We start from the raw sequence: 24,344 nt of genomic DNA, 5'->3' as shown, positions 1-24,344 counted from the left end.
TGTAAAATTGGTCTCGTGAAAAGATGGGCACAAGACGCATTATGCGTCTGGACGAATTATCCACTTTAGCACGTCTTCGAAGACACAGTTAATTGGATAGTTCGTTCAGACCTATAATTCGTCTCGTGCCCATCTTTATACCAGACGAATTTAACAGACGAAGAAAAAATTGCTCCCCAAGTCCGTCCAAGACGTAGTTATGCGTCTTTTATATAATATAGTTCGTCCCGTCTTTACACTGGACAAATAACTTGAGAGACGCATAATTCATCTGGGCGGATTATGCGTCTCCAGCGTAAAAAAGTTCATTGTGATGAATATGATGGTTATTGTTAACCCCGGTGTATGAAATGAAGAGATGAGGTTTTTTTTCCTTTTTCTCAATGGCGACAAAAAACCGAGTGCTTCTTTGGAGCAGTCGAACCTACGAAGGCTTACGTACGGTACTAGTTCGGGTGCTCAACAGTTGAGCTAAAGAGACTCGTGGGAGCAAAGCATTAAACTAGGTTAGCTGGGGGCACTGTAGAAATAAAATAAAATAAACACGAACGGAATGAAACGATATCTTATTTTTTGAGGGTAAGCATAAGAAATCACAGTTGAAGAAAGTCTGCTAGAGCAGAATAGAGCGGCCCCCAAAATGACGCCAAATCTCTTAATGACTGGAACAAAGTAATCCTCTTCGAATCATCAAACTCACCACATGAAGTGGATACGCTGCGCAGTACACTTCTTCCTCCACTAATCTACTGATACCTGTTCGGGACAAAAAGTGGTAACAACAATAGTTTTTTTGTCGGAGTGATCACAGTAATGTTGCGCCTAGAGCGATAAATTTACATTACTACGAGAGCCCAAAAATAAGAATCCCTTACCATTTTCGCAACCAATCAGGATGAAGATCAATTGCAAAGTGCTGGACACATATTACTGAAGGACTCAAGACCTTCTATAAATCAACTTCGTCCCCAGACAAGCCGCCATGTTGAAAGCTGAGAAAACTCTGGGGATAAGTTTGCTTACAAGTGTTCGCTTCAACTTCCGATCGCTTTCTTTGATTCGTCCCTTCTTTGCTGATTCTCAATTAAAAAATTAACACTTTGGATTTAATCACTTAAATGAAAGTTCTCCGTCGGGTCCTTCCACAATTTTGTAATTGGACGTAGAGCCAAGATTGTGAAAAACACAAAAGTAAGTGGGTTTTGATTTTGGATTGCGATAAGCCGAGCTATAAATAATCAATTCAGAAATTCAGAAACTAACTCACCTATTTCTCCCTTTTGCCTGCTTCCGTAGACCGCTGTTTCCAGAATCTCGTTTGCCTGCAGATCGATAGTGTAACATATCAGTCTGGCAACTCTCGATTTGTATGATAGAAAAAGGTGTGACCGATTATGTTTTATGGGGCTTACCACTCTTGTCCGCTCCGTGTCTTTGAAATACACATCAGGATTGTCACTGCCAGCAAACCTGAACATCGATTCATGATGGAGACAAGTGTTAGTGCTGTTTACATGGAGTAAGGAAGGTATAACATTTAAAGTGCCTATCATCTCAATAAACTTTTCCACCTTATTTATTCTCTGAAATCGCCCCAAATATATTTTGTTGGTTTTAGAACCTTTTTTTATTGAAAACTCTCCTTGAAAGACGGGAAAAGTGGTCATAGTTTGATCCGCGACAAAGCAATGAAGGGGCATGGGTTCGATACCGGGTGACGTCACAGATTACTTCAAAGAACTTTCACAATGCAAGGCAGCCTGTGACTTCCACCCGGTAGGAAACCCATTCCTCTAACTTGCGCGGTCGTAGATCAAAATTACAACTAGTATTTCCACCCTTGAGGACTCCTATAAATATTGACTTTCAAGGAAAGAGTCAAGCGAACCAAGGAATTAGTGTTAGACAAATGCAGAGAATTGTTGAGCGGAAAGTGTTTTTTGAGGTGATAGACACTTTAAGCAGACACCATGCAGGATGTGAATCATCCTAGCAATACATCTTTACCGCTTGAAAGAGCTTGTTGTTGCCTCTAACAATAGAACTCTTTACCTATACGATCTTCCTATTTGAGAATTGGGAAGTTTATATGCCTTCACCTGGAAGATCCTGGTACATGTATTAATTTAAAAAGAGAATGGTGAAGAGTATGCTTTAAGGTTACCGTATACCTTCAGGGGTGTCTCGCGTCCACGCAATGTAGCAGGTCCGGTTTAAACTGTAGATACCTAAACCCCTATATCAAATTAAAGCTTATAGAGCTGGATATCAAACTACACCACCAATTGTCGAATTTTTCACGACCTCTAAATGCGAGCGTCCGAATTAGTACCTTTTGAAAGCTGCAATTCGAAGCGAATTTTGCTTCTCGCCAATGTTTAACTTGTTCCTCAGTTTTCGGACCAAAAGCGCTAAAAAAAGATTTCTGCGTTTTGCCATATTTAATGGCATTGAAAAGTTACAGAACATTTCAAAATAAGATGAAAAAAGTCTGGATTAGTCGTACAAAAATCGCTCGCGAAGAAAAAGTATTTTGAAATAAAAAATTCGCAGACAAGGTTTTTGTTGTTTATATGTTAAACTAGACACTGTCCAAATTTGAGGACAAACGAACAAATCTCCTTTGGGTTTTAGCTCTTTAAAGTGTCCCCTTCAATTGAAAAAAATGATTCGAGAAAATAGCGATTCTGAAACAACCCTCTTCGTTTCGCATTGCACTTAGAGCGCAGAGATATTTTTCTGTAGCTCGTTTTCTCTTGAAGCTGGTTTAGCAAAATTGGGAAGACGAAAAAGGATACGAAACCCAGAAAGCAAGCTAAAGCGACTGGTCGAAGAAAACTAAGGAAAGAAAGCGCGGCAGCTTTAAATGAGCCGATAAGTTACAGAGAGAGATGACCATGATGGCGATGGCAGAAATCGGGTATGTTTCAATCTCTCCCTTTTATGACAAGATGTTGAATAGAAACATTTCGTGATTAAGAAGAAAATCTTCCAAGTTTAATATCATTGTCGTATTTAAATCATGACCAAACTTCCAGCAATCGACACATTCAAACGTGCGAAAAGACAAGAACTATTTTGTTTCTGACAGATTAGACGGAAAATGTTTCGCCGATATGTTGGAGAAAAGCACATCGGATCAAATGAAGAGTGGCAAACCAGCCAGAAAGAACAGAAAGATAAAACTGACCTAAAGGCCAAAACGATTGCTCAGTTCGCCTCATAGGGTCGCGAACTCTATAGTGAGGTGTAAAAACATTTCTTCTTCTTTGCAATCGATGCGTTTGCATCGAAGAATCCAAATCTTTCCCTGGCCGTTTCTTGAACTTTCGTCTTTGAGAAGCTGAACTTCTCCGGTTTTACAGTCTCAACAGATCCCTTCGACGCTTCAATAATCTTCAAGGAGTCCGACGATTCCTCGGTATCAGACTCATCAAGTTCTCAATTTTTTACAAAATCTTCAACTTGTCTTAACTCGATTGTTGCCTACTTGATCCAATGGCTGCAGCTTCATCCAACTCGAAGTCAGAATCGTCAGACCACTTCTGATACTACGACTCTTCATCTGACTTCGTGAGGCCGACTTTTGCGTCTTCACTCGTTGCTGTATTTACTTTCGTTCTTCGCTTTTTTCGGTTTTTCGAACTGGTCCACGGACATTCCAATGTCCATGTTTACCCATAACTAAAGAGAAGAGATTGTACCTAATAAAAGACACGCTTGGCAGTCAGAACAACAATGCTGATCAACTGAATCGTCAATTCGTGACATCCGTTTAATTCCCGCGAAAGTCGTCTCGGTTGATTTCATACGCTGTCAATCAAAAGGGGGACTTTAACTTCCGGCCAATATTTGGTCTTTCTTTATCTTTTTTTTTTTTTTAATTAGAAATCACAATTCGATCGTTACTTTGAGGCAAAAATCCAAATGAAGAAAATTGCCGATCTGAAGGTATGTGGTAACCTTAACTGAGCTTAGTGATATGCTCTACTTTGATGTCAATTACAGTACTGCAACAAATAACTTTTTAGATTTTACCTGATCATAAGGCAACATTGCACTTTTTCCAAAAAATTAACGAGACACTACTTTAACTTTACTTTAAGTTTTACTTAAAGTTCCAACAATCGCTAAACCTGTTCTGAGGACCTGTACAAGCAATCCTAAGACATGAGTTCACTGCAACCGAAATTTTTGTAGTAGACCCTTACAGTGCATGGAAAGACGTAAATGAAGGTAAACGATAAGAAAAAGTCCGCCTTAAAAAGGAGTTCAGTAGTCCCCTAAAAACTATCAGCTTGATCCACCAACACGCCGCTGTTTATAGTTATGTTTTACCAGCCAACGTTAACATTATCGCCGAAACGTTACATCATTTTCTTTAACATACTTTCAATTGTCGTAACCACACCATACTTATCTTGGTAAAGATGTAAACTCCTTACTTGTGCAGCTTGTTCGCCTTAAACGTTGCTGTAAAATAGTCTGGGGGTTGGTTGGGAACATCGTCTTTAAATATGTTTGGGATGTGGAATTTCTCTAGCATTCTCTCTGACCAATTGATTTTTTCTCCTCCTTCTCTTTTCTGTAAATGATATGGTAGAGGTTAAAGTATTGAGCCAAGGACTCATAACTGTGCACTATATAAAAGAACTGAAAACGTTCTAGTTACAAAACGAATTACGAAGGAGCTGAAAGGGCAATTCATATCACTTTGGCCAATCACAACAGGCTATCGAACGAGCCAATCATGAGGCGCTAAGCGCTTAGAACATACTGGAGAAACTAGAAATAAGTTTCAAGCCCTGGTCAAACGGTGCATGATATTTGATGATAGCTGGAGAGCCTTAAACTATCATGAACTGCGCGTGGTTAAGCGGATCGAGGAAGCTAGTGATATTCGAAGTCGTGTACGCAAGTTCGCGAGAGGCTTGTGTGATGCTCGTGTGTGCTTCTCTGAAAATGGCGTCGTAAAAAGTTGCAAACACAGTGTCGGTATGAACTTTTCGAGGCGAAAGAGGGCGGCAGCCTGTTTAGTTGCCCTAGAATTGTTGGAGGCTATAACGAAAGATGAAGCTGGAGAGTAAAGCGTCTTTTTTTGTTGACCGGCTTCTTTCTCGTAGTAGTCAAGACTTTCATCATTTTCTGGTCTTTGTTTTGTTGATTTTTCTTATTTTCCTTGTCACTTTCAATAACGTTTAATGTCGACAGATTAGCCTTTTGTTATTTGCCATCCAAAAAAAATCAAATCCAGGATAGTAATTAAGAAGCAAATTAATTATTTTGCATAATTAATGTCATAACTATATTGACCACTTTGAGGTTGCGTGGGAGACAGGGTCGAGAGTCTTATTGAATTGCATTGCGGGATTGTTTTGGGGACGAGCCGCTGATTACGCAGTAGTTTACTCTGCAAAACAGAAAGACTTTCGTATATTCTTGCACGATAACAATTAACTTCGGGTTAAATCTTAATAACTTACGTCGTTAGTAAGTAAACGTCCAACCTCGTCCCCAGGGCGCTTTTCCCTGGCTTTGGGTGGCCAAAGCCAGGGAAAAGCGCCCTGGGGACGAGGTTGAGTAAACGTCGTATGTACAACGATCTCACTTACCCTTTAATCAACTCTTTTCGTTTTCCGGAAAATTTGGGCATATCGGTAAGCGAGTGAACAATGTAAAATTGTCATTTTACATATTCTGGTAGTCTAGGAAGTTCACCTCCTGGTATATCCCTTTCTTGCAACTTGAGTTCTTGCTCCGCGCAGGCGATGATTACAATGCGCCCCCCCCCCCCCAACGGTCCCACAATGCACTGATTTAACACAAGGCTCTCGACTCTGTCTCCCTCGCAATCTCAAAGTGACCAATGGGAAACACTCAACTACCTTTAATGGTCCTTTGAAGTTCAGTTCTTCAGCGTAAAAAAGCATCACTTCCCACGGCACATGAACCTTTACAAAGTAAAGAGTTCCCTTTTTTGTGCGAGATTTTTCCTTTAGGAAACGACAGGAAAACTATTATTCAATAAATGAAAAAATTCATTACAGTAACTTTAAATTTGACTCATTTAAAGTATCATCTGGGTAGAAACGGTACATCATTGAATTGAAAAAAAAAAACCAAACAAACCTCTTCAAATTCCAGTTGCGATTTTCGTAGATTATTCATGTACTTCTTTCTGTGGCGCAGGACATCTTTTGGTGTATCCTTTCCGTCGAGTTCTTCGTAAACTAAAACAAAATCTAAAATGGAAGGACACAGTAATACAGAAATGTGAAATAAAAACACTGAGGAGAAATTAAGCAAGCTTGATATATAAAATCATGAAGCTAAATCTTTGACTTCAAAGCAGTGACGCTATGACTGACCGATTCTTCTCTTTTGGTCTCTGAAAAAACAACCTGCCTCCCCACTCATGTCGATCTCGTCAAAATCACTCTGAAAAAAAAAAAAAGAATGACATGATTCGAGCATAGTTAAGAGATGTAGGCTGGCTATGAAACTCGACAAGTTTCTTTGTTTCATGTTTTTGTTCGCTTTTTTGGTCTTGACCCTGCACAAAACCCGACAAAAACACGCTTTTTTCTGCAGGATAACCAATCAAAAGCTTCGACTAATTTATTCGAAATTAACTTGCGAACTAAAAACAAAAGATTGTGCAGGGTCACGGTCGGTTCAACATCTAATTGCGACTGTATTGTTCCTGCTTTTGAAATTCCCAGGGTTTCATACTCCTTTTTCCAAAATGGCCGCATTTAAATATTCTTTTGTTTTTATTCAAATTAGCCCTTGATGCCTCGTTCTTAAGCTTAAAATTCAAAAGAATATTTTATCTTAAACGACGCAACAAGGGCCAATTTGTATCCGCATAAATCAGCGGCCATTTTCGAATAAGGTGTATAACCAGTTTCTAGATAAACTATGATATGAGTGACTGTTTAAAGACGTTCTCGTAAACAATGAATTCAATCTGAAAGAAAAAAGTATAGCTTTTACTACATCCCAAGCAAAGCAGATTCATTAACTGAATTTAACTATGCGAGACTTACAAAACAAAAGAAAGGCAGCCAACAAACTGACTTATCCAGAGAGAAGACACCCTTACCAGACTATAGAATTCCGAGTTTTTGAATAATTGCTCTGCGTTCTTTTCAACCAATAGCGTTACTTTATCCACTGCGCGTTGAACAAGTTGGACAGCTGCATCTTGAGGCACCGAACGGACATCAACACCGTTTATCTAGAGAAAAAATGAAGCAGAAAGTTATTGATACACTTGAAACCACCTCAAACAATATGCCAGTTTTTAAAGAAACGTTTCTGTTGCGTAGAAGGGGATAGGGTGATTTCCTCGTCTTTTTTAAAATGTTATTAATTTACATAAGGGAACCTTACCTGGCTGGAGACAACCAATTACCTCTTTAGAAAGCATGTTGAATTCGAATTTGTTACCACCAAAGAGAAGTGAAGCATGTGAAGAGGATTTGCCAGTTCATCTTTGTGTATTACTGGAACACACTGTTTCCTGTAATAACTTAAATTACCTACGAATCCTTAGAGAAGTTGTTCGTAAGTTTTGTTTTCCGTACGTGAACGTGGTTACATACCTGTTTAAACCGAGAGTCCATCACCCAAGATTAAGATTTACCCAAATTGGCCCATTTCCCATCACCGGGCACCGGTGGCTCAGTTGGTCGAGCACCGGACTGTCACGCGGGAGTTTGTGAGTTCAACTCCGGCCGGACCAACACTCAGGGTCTTTAAATAACTGAGGAGAAAGTGGTGCCTTTCTAACTACATCTGCAAATGGTTAGACTTTCAAGTCTTCTCGGATAAGGACGATAAGCCGGAGGTCCCATCTCACAACCCTTCAATGTTAATAATCCCGTGGGACGTAAAAGAACCCACACACTTGTCGCTAAGAGTAGGGCACGTAGTTCCCGGTGTTGTGGTCTGTCTTTTGTTGTGTATCATGGTTGCGAGGGTAAAAAAGGGGCCACAGTAATTGGCGCAAGCTGTTGTGGCGCTCTGCCAGCTTGACTGGCAAAGGTAATAAAATAAATTAGCCCATCAGCGTTAGAAAAGAGGCTATTTTTAAACCAAGGCTTGCGGGAAAATAAACAATAGACTAACTAACTCAATGTTGTACCCAATTAAAAGCCTTCGGGAAAAAACTGGTTTTGTTGCAGGATTTGAATTAAGTGCAACATTTGGTCTATTCTCTACGTGCACAAATCCCATAGTACACCTCTTTTACCCCCCAAAAATTTATATTGGGTATTGCTTTTGATTTCTCTTGGGACATCTTCATGTTCCAAGAGAAATTGCAAACAATGATTATGCAAAATTTTGGGGGGTAAAAGAGGTGTATTCTGGTATTTGTGCAAGTAGAGAATTATTTATTTTTCCACAATTTTCCTAATGCTAATGAGGGCAAACCTAAAATAATAATAATGATGATGATGATGATGATAATGATAATGATAATAATAATAATAATAATAATAATAATAATAACTTTATTTAAAGGGGCTAGGTCACGCAATTTTAGGCAATCTCAGCATTGATCAAATGGTCATAGAATTAACTGAAATAACAAAATAACGGCTCAAAACTATAGAGGAACTCAAACTAAACACAGGAAAGCTAAGGAGGGACAAGGATGGACAAAACTGGGAAGGATTGAAATAGATTGAATTTGGGTAAATTTGAAAAACGTCGGCCCACTTTTTTTCAAATTTACATCAGTTTATATCAAAATCTCATTTAAACAGCTGGAAAAACATTCTCAATTGTTGCGTGGCCGTGATTTTGCAATGAAAGACTCTTGCTCTGCCAATTTGACGTTTAGAGCTCATAACTAACAAAATTAAACAAAATTACCTAAAACAGCGTGACCTAGCCCCTTTAAGTGTCAATGCATTTAGCACTAGAGCACTAATTGGTGACACTAATGAAATTAACCCGAGAAACACCTTTCGGAGCAGGGGCCCGTTTCTCAAAAGTCCCGAAACTTTACGGGCCATTTTCGGGTGTCACAATTCCCTTTTTATCTCAAGAACGGAGATGATTTAAGTCGTCAAACTTCACAGGCAGTTTGCTTTTTGTTACCTTGAAGACATGTTAAAAGATCGGCCTTCCAAAATAAGCGGTTGGCAGTTTCTCAAATGGCTTTTCGGGCCCGAAAAGTTTTCGGGACTTTCGAGAAACGGGCCCCAGAGAAGAGAACCAACAAACTAAACCCGCATATGGCGCCGAGTCTGGGAATCAAACCCGGGCCACATTGGTGGGAGGCGAGTGCTCTCACCACTGCGCCATCCCTGCACCCCTGATGCCAGATTCTTACTCTTGGATATGGACTACTGTTTAAACATACTTTTCTCTTAGCATCTCGCTTTTCTTTAACCTATAGTTCCCATTGTAAACTCCCGCTACAGTTATGCACATCGGAGTTCGACAGTTGAGTGCACGACAAAACTTCAGCAACCAATTTGCTCGTAGAGGCCGATTTTCACCACCAATGCTAGAATAAGTAAGAGCAACATGTGCACCACAGACTCGTTTTTTGTCATTGTGTTTTGTCACAACAAAAGCAGCCGTTTCGTCATTGAGCTTGCAAAAACGAGGCTTTTTTTCTCTGAGATACATTGGGAAAATTCTTCCTCGAAAACCACTTCACACCTGATGGGTTGTCACAAAAAGGCTTATTCCGAGACCTTTCCATGTTCCCCGTACACATGGTTAACTTCGAAAGCATCGTGTAACCCAAGTGGAAATTCAGAACAAGATCGTGGCGGAATGTCACGCAAGTGTCAGCTAATCGGCGTGATGTAGGTTGCAAAGGCACTTTAGGAATTGTCTGGGCAGCCATAAATTCAAGATTTAACGTTTAAAACGTCCTTTTGTCAGGTAAGTTGGTGGAAGAAATTCATGTCTTCAGAAAGACATTAAAATTGCTTGAAGACAACAATTATAAGTCGATATTCTGATTTTCAGCAAGCTTTCTCTACATTGTCAACAAAGATCGCTGCGAATGGTTTAAAATTGCGTACGACATTCTTTAACTTGCAAGCAGCAAGAGCGACGAAAGTTATCAAGATGCGAAAACGAGCAGATCTTGAGAACTTCGTCGCCCTCTTCTTCCTCCGCGACTGACGTCCCTTGGATCTCAGAGGATGGTGCTTGTTCAAAAAGAACCTCATTTGCGTTTATCAACGAATCTATTTAATTTGTGAATCGTGATAAAACTCCTTGCAATTTTGGCGCCTCAGCACTCCGTTATATTGGTAGACTTGAAAGAAAACACTCCGTAATCGACTCCACCCAATGATGTCACTTCAAAATTGCATAGAAGTGACGCGGTATTGACGCCTATAAAAATCACTGTTAGCTCAGTACCACAGGAAGCGCCAAAGAAAATTTTAAGTATGGATGGAAAATTCGTGAAAATCGGTCATATTCCAAATTTCAGTAGAAGAACAAACGCCGGAAACACTTCGCAATGGAAAACCACGTGTCACGCTAGCGCCGCGGAAGTAATTGTAGGAACGCGGTTTGGCCTTGAAAACATCATCGCATTTTAAAGTATTGGGTGTTGATTTGTTTGTACCTCAAGAAGCCTGTCACCAATCTTGAGCCTGCCATCGCGATCAGCGGAACTTCCTGGTTTAATAGAAGTAACAAAGATTCCCGGATGGCCACGCAAGTAATTTGCGTCGCTGCCTCCTCTGATGTTGAATCCAAGACCTAAAGCGAGATGACACGTTACAAAAATTGTTCAAAACAAGACCAGCGGAATTTTTTGTATCAAAAAGGGAATGTTGTAAAATTAAAGATATAAGAAAAGTAACTTTAACCCTGTCTCTCTCATTTCATCATTTTTCCGCGAGTACAAACGCTTAGAAACTACTGAATTTCACTTTCTCACGAGATTCTCCAGAAGTCCCTGTTATTAGATGCAGGTCCAAATTTGGTAATTGAAAGGAAGTGTCCGGTTCATTGTAAACAGATTTAACAATAAGTTGAATGTTTTACGTTAGGATAAATGCAACTGCTTATCTTCACTTGAGGAACACAGGTATTCTACGACACGAGGCATGTTGAGGTTTGCAAGGAGACCAAGTGGACACTTCGTGACATATAAATCAACGTGAATCTAATTATTTGATTGTATTAGACAATCCTCTTGTTTCGAGTACTGTACGAATAGCCTCGAAAAGTTCGTATATACTTTAAGAAAATACAAAGCATTTATCACTGGATGGTAGTTCAGATAAATTGTCAAAGACAAACCTAACATTCATTGCAAAAGTCGTACTACCACTTTGAAAGTTAAACAGCATGTAATTTCAGCTGGTATAATAAATGAGTGGCGCTGAGTGTAAAAATTGAAGCGATGCCTTAGTTGATTACCATATTCCGGGTCCTTGTATAACTCGATGGCAGCTTCTCCGCCTCTTTGTGAATCCACTGCTCCCTCACGAACAGAATTCTGAAACAAAGAGTGAATAAATAATTGCAAAGCGGCAAATATCGTAACAACCTATTTTTTAATTAGACCTAACCAAGGCGATGCCAATCTGCTTTGAACACCATGGCTCAAAAGATTTAAGAGCCTGAAAAGTTATGCGCTCTGATCTTGGTGCCATCCAAACGTAATGAGCTAGCTATTCTAATTTTATAGTATGTATTGGAAAACAATTTGAACTTTCGGTTGTTTTGCTTTTTCTTAATTCACTTGCTTTTCAATAAAAAAAAGCACTCCAGTTTCTGAAATAATCTCCCAGAAAGTTGCGAGAACGCATCTATAGCGATATTTCTTGTTTACAAACATTGACGTCACATTTCTTTTGATATTTGCCAACCACGGAACAAAAGAAGTGATTGTTTCAACAGCCAATTAGTATCTGGTTGGGATATTAATAACAATGCGTGACGTCACGAGAAACATCGCTATAGACTACTTTCATAAATGCTGACCAATTTAAAATTTTATTGCATTTTTGTTAATTGGACCTACTGGCCTCATTTAAGAAATTCTTTTTGAATTTTGCGCATCGCATCGAGGCTAGAAAGGCTTATTAGCATTTAAACAAAAGAATATTTTATTTGGACGCCATTATGCAGAGAGGTTTGTTGCACGGGCTCTTTCGATTGATATTTTAGACACAGAATTTGTGACACCTAAATGGAACTCAGAAAAATGTGAGTCGCAGGTGGGATTTCATCCATTATCTCTGGTGCGTAATGCGGGCGTTTGACATAGTTATGTGCTATACTCGTGTTGATTTGACCTCGTGACTGCACGGTGTGGTTCTAGGTAAAGGCCCACAGATAACCCTCGTCCAGCAGAGCTCAGTGGTTATAGAGCATCCAGTCAGATCTAAGGAAGGTCCAATCTCATCGGGAACTAGGATTGTTTTAAAATTTTTTTGGGGTGCCACTTGCTCTCTGTGTTTATTACAGTTGATATATTAGATACAGCTTGATGTGTCTCTATAGAATTGTTCAGAATAATGGACCCACTGTTATGCAACGAGAACAATGGGCTTTAACCTTAAAACTAGCAAACAGAACACAGACGACGTTTCACCGGCTTTTGTACCGAGGATGACCAGAATTTTGTTTAATTGAGCCGTAAAACTTCGCAAGACTGGTCGTGGTCTTGGTATGAATTCGAGACAGATAAACGGTTTGAATTTTCTCCCGTCTCGAATTCACATTAGACGGATAGAACACGGGTCTTTTCTCAGGCGCGGTTACAATTCCACAGTTCTCAATATGGCAGCCATGGCGTACTTTCTTATGTCAACCAGGAGAAACAGAAAATTTGAAGACAATTCAACGCTCTATCGGAACGTTTCGCGAATTACAACTCTGGAAACACTTCATGGCAATTTTTAAAACATTTTAAACAAATTTTAAAAAACGGTAGCAAAAAGGAAGATTTCATTCTCCTTCCACGTACTCTTTCGAGGTTTCTTTCCTGCTTTCGTTTTCGCAACTTTAGACCCCATGTTTTCCTTCCCAGAACTCAGTGCGTTCTTTCTATTTCCAGGCTTTTCAGGGCAAAATAAGATGACTTTATCCGTCCTGATGTGAATTCAAGACGAATCGTCCGTCTTTGACGGATGTTCCGTCCTCAAAATCCGTATATATAGACGGATAATCAGACGGATTATCCGTCTAAAATGAACGCCGTTCCGTTTTCACACTAAGACGGATTATCCATGCTGGACAGATAACCCGTCTTAGACGGATTATCCATCTCTAGTGTGAAAACGGCCACTGTCACTCAGTTGACCCACCAAGATAGTTGGAGATACACCACGTTACGTATGATGGCGTCAGTAACTGTTTTGCAATAAAAATGTGTTGTTTCAAAAGTCAGTAGAATGCAAAGCATCTCTCCATCCGTCTCCATGCCTCTTACTAAGGTTGGTAGTGGAAAAAAACTAGTTCCAATTTCTTGCATTAATGTGGTGACAAAGGGTTAAATTAACCTGAAATAAATCTTTTTCGGTATTGAAATTTACCTCCTGCGAAAGAAATAGTTTAGAGGGTAGGGGAATCATGCATTACTGTTAACCCAAAGGTAGATTTCAGTGGGATTGAAATCATCAAATGACGTCATTTAGGATTTGAACAAGGGCGTTAGTGCTGGGTGACCTCTCCTATACGTCAATGTCAGGCTGAAGTTGACCTGGTTCACATTCAGCCCTTTTAAATCGAAGCCAAAACAAGTCCAGCCATATCATCGAAAAAAGCTGCTAAATCACCGAGTTAGTAATTTGGTTATGAACGATGTTGCACCAGATAATCCCCAATGGCGACTAAGTAAACATAAATAAAATGCACATTGAAGCCTTGTTGGCGATACAAACGTTGGAAAACTAGCAACGCTTGGACGTGCTGTCTCGCTCGTCGCTTTTTGCAGGGGTCCTAAAACGAATGACTAAACTTCATCAAAGCTTTTCTTTTAAGTTAATTTCGGGTCTGGTAAATTGCGTTAACTTACCACAACTTGTTGCAAAGCTCTTTTCTCCACAAGCAGTACCAGCTTTTTTTTCGACTGGATGAGATCCACTGCTCGGTCCACTGTACTGTTCTCGACATTTACATTATTTACCTGTTTGTTGAGAGATATTTGGCAGTGTCAACGTTTTTGTTATGTTTAAATTGCAGTGACTAATAGCTTCGTTAGTTAGCTTCTTAATTGCGTTCTTGATTAGAAGTGTTAATTATTCAATAAGCGACTTGTTTGTTGACTTTGAGATACGTGATTGTCATTACAGGGGTTTGAATAAAGTGTCGCGAAACTAAGTCATATAGCTGTGACCAATGGATACAAAAACAAACAAGAAATCAACCAATAAGAGCCAAGTTTGAAATGCTCGCAACCGACGCTTCGAGCGAGAAACTGCATGCAAGAAGCTTTCATTTTTTCTGACTGGTTGAAACCGTGGAGCGAGATTTCGGCTTTAAAAGTATTAAAAACTTTTCTGTGGCATGTCGAAAGTCATATTGGTTTTATTTTTCTGCGCCTGACGATTGGAGCAATAGACAATTGTCATTTGATCGCAAGCGTTTTACCGCGCATAATACCGGTTGCATAGTTACTTTTGTGTTATGGTTTTGTCATCAAGTAATTGTTTGCGTCTTTTGTGATTTTCTGTGACTGCAGAACGAAGGTAGTAAACAAAATAACATTTGCGCCATGCTTAAAATTCTAATTTTTTTCGACTGAATCGTGTGTAGTATGCAAAGTGTCGAAACTAAACGACTGGTTTGGGAATAACGTGTTCTGCTAGGGAACTTCCATGTCATCAGGTCAATTACCGTCTTGAACAATTCGAAATATCCGTTCCTTTCAAAAACATTTTCCACTTCTTCTACTTTGGTGTAGAAAAAACTGACATGACATTTCGACAAGGTTTAGAATGTACATCAGGGAAAAGGGAAAACTGCGCAGTCATTGCAAAGGACGCAAATTTTGCACGAAACGAACTAAGAATTGTCTGAATCATCGCCTGTTTGTGACTGCGAGTGGAAACAGAAATTCCGTTTTACCTCAATAAGCTTATCACCAACACTTAGTCTTCCGTCTTTAGCGGCCGCTCCTTCACTGTTTATTCGGGTGACGAAGATACTTGGATCTCCTGGGATATAGGGGCTGTCTTTACCTCCCCGGATGTTGAAACCCAGTCCTTTCCCTGCAAGCAAACATGTCAAAGAGTTAATTTCGCGCTTAAAGGAGGTATAAAATGAAACATCCTCTTGCCTTTCTTTTCTCGATGCAATTCAATTCTAATAACGCCTTGACTGGAAGGTTCATCTTCATCTGTGAACTGCAAAAAAGAATTAAATACATTAGTTCTGTAAAGAGGAAGAGCAATTATTATTGAAAGAGGACTTGCGAGATCATCTGCTTCAGCAGACGTTTTCAAGCATTTTTCATCAATATCACAATTTTAGATCAACTGAAATTTAGTGTTACAACCTTTAACCATGACTACGGGATCTTCAATAGCTGGGTTCATGGCGAGCCGAAACGTATACCTGATTGTTCGTGAAATTTAAACTTCCCTTATATCATAACTCCGCGGCCTTCAATAACTGCAACAGGTTTCAGTGTCTATCACTTCAACAAACGTTTCCACTTTATTTATTCTCCGAAATCGTCCCAAATACATCGTGTTGTTTTTAGAACCTTTGGACTGAGAATTCACTTTTTTATTTGCTTTGAAAGACGGGAAAAGTGGTTATACTTTGCATCCTAACCGAGCAATGAAGGGGAATGGGTTTAATACCGGGTTGACGTCATAGACTAACTTGCACTTTGTTGGTTCTTTGAAAAACAGCGATCAATTATTTTGTGACGTCAACCCGGTATCGAACCCATTCCTCTTCATTGCTCGGTTATGGATCCAAGCCGTGGTAGTTAATCAATCAAAAAAAATTAACTGAATTAAATCTTTAGTTCATCATAAAATAAACTTGTCGTCACATCTTCGAATTAAAGACCAAGCCAACTGTGTACCTGAATCCCTCTTTTCTGTACAACAAGGGTTAGCTTTCCGCCTTTGCTTTTTCGCACTAAATCCAACGCCTCATTGTGTGTGATGTTACGAACATCAACTCCATTGATCTGTTTACAATTTCCAGGAAAACAGAAAATCAACGTTGTATGAGTTATGTACTGTATAAATGGAGAACAATTTAAACCAAAGGAACATTTTTCCAGTGGTGTTTAACGTTGTTGTTGCACACCCGTTCTTTCCCGCCCTTTCCGTCGGTTACATGTAATTGCCTCGAATTCTGATTGGCGCATTGCATTGTTTTGATCTGTTGTGATGAGTTTACGACGCGCAATTAAAAGGCGCTCTATAAATAAATAAACACGAATGTGGCATAATGTGGTTAAAGGACACCGCTTTGGAAGTTGACACAAAATCAAGAGTTTACTTACGTGATCGAGAAAAAGACCGTGTATTGGATAAATATTCTTTTAAACGCACAGAACGAAAATGAAGAAGGCAAAGCGCAAAAAGCAATTGTGCTTTAGAGTGCTGTGGACGATACAGAGACTGTGTTAACTGTACATGCTACATTTGTAACTAACCTCGATAATTCTATCCCCGGGAGATATACGGCCGTCTCTTTCAGCAGCAGCTCCATGTCTCAGTCGCGTTATGTAGATACTAGGATCTCCGGCTCTGAAGGGCTCGTCTCGTCCGCCTTTGACATTAAACCCGTAACCATCTGTTTTAGAAAAAAATGCGCCAAACAAGATAAGGATATAGCGATAACGAGCGACAAAGGCGCCATTTTAAGACAATTTCCTTTCAACTTACGACGCGAGGATTGTACACTCTCTTTTTTCGTAGGGTTCCACAATATCTGGCCACCTCCAATTTATGCGCAGACGTAGTAAAGATCCATATTCAATGTAACCATTGACAACCACTGTTGTTTTCTGAGCGTGCGTAGACGAGCCAGAAATCCGTGATTTGCGGACTTCCTGCCTTGGAAGTGGCCAGAGTTCTTGATGCTGACCAAAAGAAAAGAGGACTATGGGGATGAAATTGAGAGTTCCATAACTAATAGAGCATCAAGGAAATGGGCGGGATGTCTTTTCCCACGACTTTGCTCAGGGTGAAAACAGCTCCGCTCAAAAAACCTCTTCCAAAACAAACAAATATTGTTGAGACTGTGATCGTTAAAGACATTGCCTATAAAAGTTATGGATGTCGGCGACCGGCAATTTGCGGATCACGGAGATTAATTGGGAAGGTGTTCATCAAGCGAATCTAGAAACATTTCACTTGGTTTTGCTTGCTATGCTATATTGATGCTCATTCTTCCTTAACCTAATTTTTGAGCTTTAACAATGTTATGTAAAAGCCGCGTTGTGCTAATTTACGCTTACGACTTAACGACCAAACTTTCGCATTTTCAACTTTCATTATTTCTTCTCTCCTTAAAACTGAGCGTACTGAGATTGAAAAGGATATTTATACTCTTAAATCATTCATGATACGTCAATAAGTGTGCGGCGTGAAAAGCCACATGATTCAACACAAAGATTGTCAGCTATAAACAATTAGCATTCATATTTCATTAAGTTGCTAGTGGTTTTAATCAACACTTTCAAAGAAAAATAATTTTTCCAAAAACTAAAAGGAAACCTCGTTAATACCTCCCAAATGACTTTTGACGCGATTATATTACCTTTCTTCTTCGTTAGAGATACAGTTACAATTTCCATGGTTTCCTGGCCCTGTGTAATTGACTCTGACGCGGGCTGAGACTCCGACTGGTACTCGGAATCTGCTTCGGGCTCGACAGCGGGGTCGTAGTCGATGTCGGACCCGTCTCGAGGCTCTTCGGCTAAGGGAGAAGTTTCCTGAAAAAGCAAGAAAATAGCAAAAAGGCTTAGAACAGTGATCGTAATTCAACGCAACATGAAGGTAATCGACCTTTTCGGATCAGTGGAGAAATGAATGAAGATACGGTATTCAGGATCCAGATGTGGTGTGTAATGCGACAGATGCGAAATTATATCTACGTGCATTTCATAAACTAAACGGAATGTATTTGGCATAAATAGAAGACTAAACGATCCTCTTGATTTGATAAAAATGTTCACGTGAAGGCTTCATGGTACGCAGCAATGAGCTGATCGGAAATTGCCACGAAGCCATTTCAGAGGGTTTATTTATTAAAACTCGTATATGCTTTTTTCCCACTTTTTTCTAATCTCAGACATACATAATTAAGAAAGGAACTGGGACAACCGTAAAAAAGTTGAAAGTGAATTAATTACTTGGTAATTTAGATAAAAACTTTTGCGTTTTCTATTGTTCAGTGGTAATTGCACACCGGAATGGTTTCATTTTCAAAGAGAATGAATATCATTCAACCTCTAGAATGCCGGTTTGAGAGATAAAACGTACTGTATTTTAATCCCCATCTTTCTTTTGTTGTTAGAAATTTCAGCCAACTAGAAGAAGTTGCAACTGAAATTATAGACCTGAAAAGCTGTGATATTGAGACGCTCGCAACTGTCGATTTCAGTGTTAGATCATCAGTTAAAATGCTGCTTTGTGATATTAAACAAATCAGAAAGACTGAACTATAATAACTGTACGTTGGTATTTTCTGCTTGCCACAGCCAAGATATTCTAAAATTTCCATTTAAACCATTACTCGAAAAAACTAAAACAAAAACCCAAGCAGTCTTGCATCAGTGGCAACATCTAGCTACTTGGTTTTTTTATCTCCCGAGAAGGGAGGTTGCAAACTGTAGTCTGCGAAAGGTTGACATAACTGATCTACCCATTCACGGGCAGGTTATTAAAAGCGAAGATAACTTTTGGGCCCCCTGAGTTTTTTGCGCTCTGTTTATCGCTGTGTACTGTGAAAATGAACTCAAACGGGCCAAGATTTTTGACTTTTGGCCGCGCTTATTTTTCGGCCCATTTTCGCGCGGCCAAAACATCAAAAATCTTCCGCGTTCCCGGAACGGAAACGGTTGCTATGCAGTTAAGGGCCATGTAGAGCTCACTGTCTAGTGGCTCGCATGCATAGAGCACGGCAAATGCTTATTTCGTTTTAAGCTAATAATTGAATGAGTCAAATGATAAGACTACTGTCTACTGGACTAGTGTGTCAAGAAAACCTAGGCAATGCAACATAATCAAGCGCAGCATCGGGAAATTTTTAGCTGATCAGTATTTGATTATTAGTTTAGTCCTTTGTATCGTAACTAGCTCTCCAAACTTCTTCAGTGTATTGTGAACTGTTCCGAACACAAACTTAAGGCTAGACACAACCGCTTCGATCATTTGAGCGAAAACATTGGTACCGTAAATGACCATTGAAGAAACTCCCTAAATTGCAAAGTCAATCTGCAATACGGACCGCGGAGACCGTGATTTTCCGAGGTGGTACGTAAGTAAGACGGAAAAAGCGAGAGGGTATACACAGGTCAGTCGATGGCCAGTGATGCACTAAAATTTAACTTCATTTCTAATTACAAATTCATTTGTTTTGAGCAGTTCACGGGATCGTGGATCGCAATCTATTTAATTTAAATTAACAGTGGAAGAGACTGTATTCAGCAAGAGTTGGTAACATAAGGTGTAAATAATGAATTGAAATTTTGCATATCATTCTTACGTTGATACCATGGGAACAGGAGGCGTTCGATTTTGAATTTAATAGATACCAAACGATCCGTCACATTTATCTCTACGCCCTTTAAAATACCATGACATTCAATGAATGGCGGCTCCCTGGAGGATTTTTTCGAAGTGCTTCATTAAGATCGCGTGCGCAAAGGTGTAAGAATTTAGAATATCGAGTGCAAGGATGAAATTTTCGTCTAAAGTTCTTTAGTGCCCATGTTGAAAATGAAAACCGTAAAGGTTGCTATTGAATATTATTTAGCCACCAATTGAATGCCATTGGATTTCATTATTTAAGAAAATAGCGGCTGCGCTTTTAATCGACAGAAAAAAGACAGTGTTAACAGCCAAATGATTAGCTCAGAGGAACACCGACATGCTCGCAATGTTATGTAGAAACCAACAATTCATCTCCTAAGGGCCTTTTAAGAGATCGGAAATTTTCCGAATGCCTCTTTAGAACGATCTTTACCGATTCGATGACATAGTCAGGGGAATAACAAAATCTTTGAAACCTCCGGACTCTTCACAGATTCCTAGCACATTAAGTTTTTTCCTATCACACCCAAATATTAAATAAAAATTCCTCCACAACTGGCTCCATGCCTATTGCGGAGGGGTAATTAAGTTTTCAATGGATACCTTCATAAAGTCCACTTTTCTATAGGCTCCATAAATACAGACGGAATGTTAGAAGGAGAAGGTAACTTCGACGCCTTTAATTTCAGGTAAATTAGATAAAAAACGGGGACAGCTATTCTTAAAGTTATTTTCATAGAGTTGTCGTACAGTCAGAGTTAAGTTTCCAAAATCCTAAATTCGAGATTTTGGAAGGTTATTCAGCATTTTTTAAGTTGTTAACTCTAACTCTAGTCTCATAACTCTAATAGCTATCGACCTCTCTTCGTTGGTAATTTGACTCAAAAACTAAAACTAATGCGCATCTATACAACATTCGAGATTGAATCATTCATGTAGTTAATATAACGAATCTGGAATATCTGGGCATACACTTTATATACGTGTACGCAAACCATAACAAGTTTCAAAAGACTAATTTATCGATAAAATTGGCATTCCATTCCTTGAAGATTAACATTTGCATCCATCATTACAAATCAGCACAATTTTGTCGAATGACCGATACTGAAGCGAGCTTCCGTTTATAAGGAAAATGTGGACGTGTTTGTGATCCATCACTGCCGGGTCAGAGACAGCTGCTCCTTCGCGACTCTTAGATTGTTCGTTTAAGTTTATAATGAAGCAATGTAATGAAAAGGAACTGGTTCTTCCATAACGCTACATTTTCGATTTTAGCATACCATACATATATCAAAAATGTGCCAGTGATTAAATCTCATAAAGTTTAACTCAAGTAACACCAGAGCAATTTCGACTAGTCTAAATTGTTTATCGTTCTTACCTCATCAGCCATTTTGAGCGCCAGAAGCAGAAATTCCTTCGCTGTTCGAACAAAAGCCCAACGATGATCAATGAGATTCCGCTTAATTTAGCAGCGTCATCTCAAAATGGGAATATTTATCATATTTAAGGCAACCTCGAAGGAAAATTCAACTTTCTTCTGGATAGTAAGATCTGCTTTTACCGTATAGATATGTGACAAAATTACAAATGCAAATCACGTTTGCCTATTTGCATAGGAAAGAGACAAACAGTGCTTTGAAGAGTTCATAACAAAGGCTATCCGCATACATTGTTTGTTTCTTACCAACCGTATCGTTTCAATATCATAGCGCAATTATTCGCATAATTATCGTAAAGTCAGTTTGGGCGCCAAATATGTCAAAATTTAAAATAGACGGTTAGAATGAGAAGTTCTCAGTTTATTAAGTTTTTTTGATGTAACCTCGAATGTAGATATTTTCGGGTTCGGAAAACAAAAAATACAATACAATGAAATGAAAAGAGATGGAAGATCAATTTCACAGAAATCTCCTTCCAAAAATGTGCTATGGTGCAGCTTGTTTTCACGGATTAATTCTAGCTTTTTACCAGTCCATTTGCCTTGTGATCGTCTACTTATCCCTTGCCTTTTTATGCCCTACCCGCTATAGGATCCTTAAAAACCGTCCTGTCAGTGAAGCCTTTGACATGATTTTACACGACTGTTGTATAAAAGCAGATCAGATAACATTCATTCAAAGTACGTTAAGTCCGCCCCTTTTAACCATATGCAACTGTTTTCATGTTCGGAACTATGACACAGGGACATTCACCGAAGTTTGCAGTAAACTTGCATAATCTGTACTCAGTGCATCACAGCTCATCACCTCAATGTCATACCTGCAAAAGAACGCCAGCCGGAACTTCTTTTTCAGTCCATATCTGATTTGAACGTTCTGGGCTTTCTTTTTCCTGATACTTCCATCACAGCGTCCAAGGTTTCACATGATGCCGTAAGCTACAGGCTGAGCACGAGGTCTTCGGAAACTGCACCCGGGCAACAATTTTCAAAAGCTTGTGCTGTTCCAGAAACCCGACATAAGTTTGAAAATGACAAGTAGGACCAAATAGACATAATTAAATTAAAACGAATTTTTAAGGATTGGCATTGTGCCATGGTTCCAATATTAGATTTCATTTTGTCACGAAAGACTGTGTCACGTCTTGAGGTTGCTCGTTTTCGAGATCTTTCGAAACACTAGCACAAATTGGTTAATTTTAAACACTTCAGTGGTTTATTTAACTTAAAACTGCATCAGTCTAAAACAAATATAACTTCAAATCAACAATCGAAAGTTCCACTTCATGAACAGACCGGCTGGTGTGGCTCTTTGTGACTTCAAGGGTCTTGAAAAATTAGTCGGGGGTGGAAGCGAAATCATTTGACCTTCGATATTGGTGATTCCTGTCATTTTTTAGTCCAATGATTCATGCATGATTCATTAACAATTTGTTATTCGTAATTCTTTTAACCATCTCTTGCAAATCATGATTCCCAAGTCTTGAACACAAAAATTCACGATTCCTTCTAATTTAACCACTATTAACCACTGTGATTCATGATTCAGGATTCCGCTTCCATCCCCGATTATGAGTGCTACCGTTTATGACACTGAGCCTGAAAATTAGGATTTAATGGGATTGAACCCGAGTGACTTCTGCCTTGCCGGTACAGTTCTCTACCAATTGAGCTGTATTAAGCCAACCGGGACTCTTAGAAAGATCAAGAACTTTACGCCTTTCTCCTTAAGAGAGCATTTGGCCGAGAGCCTTGTTCTATCTCGACTCAACTATCGTGACACTGTATTCCATCCTTTAATTACCCCCACAGCATCTGTTAAAGCGACTACAACGCATACAATACATAGCTGCAAGTTTTGTGACAGGACGCTGTGGTCAAGCTGGAGTGGCTACTCAAGCGCGAGCGCCGTGACTGGCATTTAATAAAGAACACCCAAAAGGCACTGCATTCCGGCAGCTGGCCTCTTTCGCTTCCGTTGGATAGAGTTACCCATACTCGCCCTCCACGCTCAAGCAGCACCTTTAACCTAACCATCCCGAGCACATCACACACTTTCCAGGACAGCGCTACTTCTTTGTTCAATGCCCTCTCGCGCGCCTGCGATCAAATCCTGTGACAACTTCAGGTCTTTTTTAAAGCAGACGTTTGAATTCTTAAAGAATCGCTGCCTTCTTTGATACAATACAGTACAATACTAACTACTTAATAACCGAACGGTCGAAGTTATTAAGTTGTTTATTATATGGCACCAGCAAGAAAAATAAAGCCAACAAGCCAAAGCTGGCGCAGCGGAAGTAATCATTACATCCGGTGATGCGCGCGCTTCACTGTTCATTCATCGTTTCAAATCGCAAAAATCAAGTGAACTGACGCGTCTTTCGATCTAAAATAATCTTTATTTTCGTCACAATTTATTTTAGCCGTGAAAAGGTCATGTAGAAGGTTAGGGCCACGTCAAGACAAGGAAAATTTTGTCAACATCTCTGAGAATCAAAGGCCAAAGTCAATACGTAAAGAAAAATGTCTACGGCCTCGTGGAAAATGTAAAGATGTCATCAGCCGAAATGTTTTCATGTCGCTGACTGTTTTCTTTCTTGTGTTTTCTTTCTCTTCTTGGCTGTTTCCTTCGTTTTCTCTGTCGCCAACTCGTTCATTATTTGTTTCTGTCAAATCACCGTTGTCCAGAAATTCGTACTCGTCCGGGTAATAAAATTCACTCTCAGAGTGTTCCTCCTCGTTACTCATTCTCAGCCGCTACAATTTTCAGACAAAAATTAGATGGTTTTTTAATTACCTTTTGCTTTGTTTTTGCAAGCCCGTAATCGGCCCGTGCGGCATTACGGGAGAATAATGCCCTACAATTCAGTCACAATTAACCAATCAGAGCGCGCGTTATATCGGTCACAAACACAAGCCATATAATAAAATACAACAATTTCTTAAACTCTCCCCAGAGGGGCTTTTCAGAGCTTAAAAGTATCTATCTAAAAATTATTTCTTAAGAATTACAATGCAATACAAAACATAGAATATAAAATTTGCAGTGAGTTAAAAATATCAACGTATCAAAAATCACTAGGCAAAAATTTACAACTCGAGTGTTGGGTGGTTAGCTTAACCTTTTCCATTTTACTTTATCACATGATATATATGTAGGAATAAATTAGTGT

At 39.4% G+C, this 24,344-nt stretch overlaps 1 protein-coding gene across 1 annotated transcript in view; it reads right to left on the bottom strand.

Annotated features, from left to right (window-relative positions):
- LOC137997314 (anoctamin-7-like) overlaps positions 1 to 21,335 on the bottom strand; it is a 34,575-nt gene extending 13,240 nt beyond the window's left edge. Inside the window, exons 1-17 of the mRNA XM_068843231.1 lie at positions 21,112 to 21,335; positions 17,731 to 17,905; positions 16,622 to 16,761; positions 16,040 to 16,147; positions 15,281 to 15,347; positions 15,070 to 15,212; positions 14,018 to 14,128; positions 11,413 to 11,491; positions 10,610 to 10,746; positions 7,106 to 7,240; positions 6,369 to 6,438; positions 6,130 to 6,242; positions 5,886 to 5,993; positions 4,446 to 4,585; positions 1,413 to 1,470; positions 1,268 to 1,322; positions 701 to 756 (exon numbers count right to left, since the gene is read on the bottom strand). Coding sequence (XP_068699332.1) covers positions 701 to 756; positions 1,268 to 1,322; positions 1,413 to 1,470; positions 4,446 to 4,585; positions 5,886 to 5,993; positions 6,130 to 6,242; positions 6,369 to 6,438; positions 7,106 to 7,240; positions 10,610 to 10,746; positions 11,413 to 11,491; positions 14,018 to 14,128; positions 15,070 to 15,212; positions 15,281 to 15,347; positions 16,040 to 16,147; positions 16,622 to 16,761; positions 17,731 to 17,905; positions 21,112 to 21,123 — 1,707 coding nt within the window. The 5' untranslated portion in view covers positions 21,124 to 21,335. The remainder of the gene's footprint in view (positions 1 to 700; positions 757 to 1,267; positions 1,323 to 1,412; positions 1,471 to 4,445; positions 4,586 to 5,885; positions 5,994 to 6,129; positions 6,243 to 6,368; positions 6,439 to 7,105; positions 7,241 to 10,609; positions 10,747 to 11,412; positions 11,492 to 14,017; positions 14,129 to 15,069; positions 15,213 to 15,280; positions 15,348 to 16,039; positions 16,148 to 16,621; positions 16,762 to 17,730; positions 17,906 to 21,111) is intronic.
- Between the last annotated feature and the right edge of the window lie 3,009 nt (positions 21,336 to 24,344).

The sequence above is a fragment of the Montipora foliosa genome, chromosome 3 (genome assembly GCF_036669935.1).
Source record: "Montipora foliosa isolate CH-2021 chromosome 3, ASM3666993v2, whole genome shotgun sequence".
Classification (NCBI taxonomy): domain Eukaryota; kingdom Metazoa; phylum Cnidaria; class Anthozoa; order Scleractinia; family Acroporidae; genus Montipora; species Montipora foliosa.
This window is presented reverse-complemented; position numbering and strand designations above follow the sequence as displayed.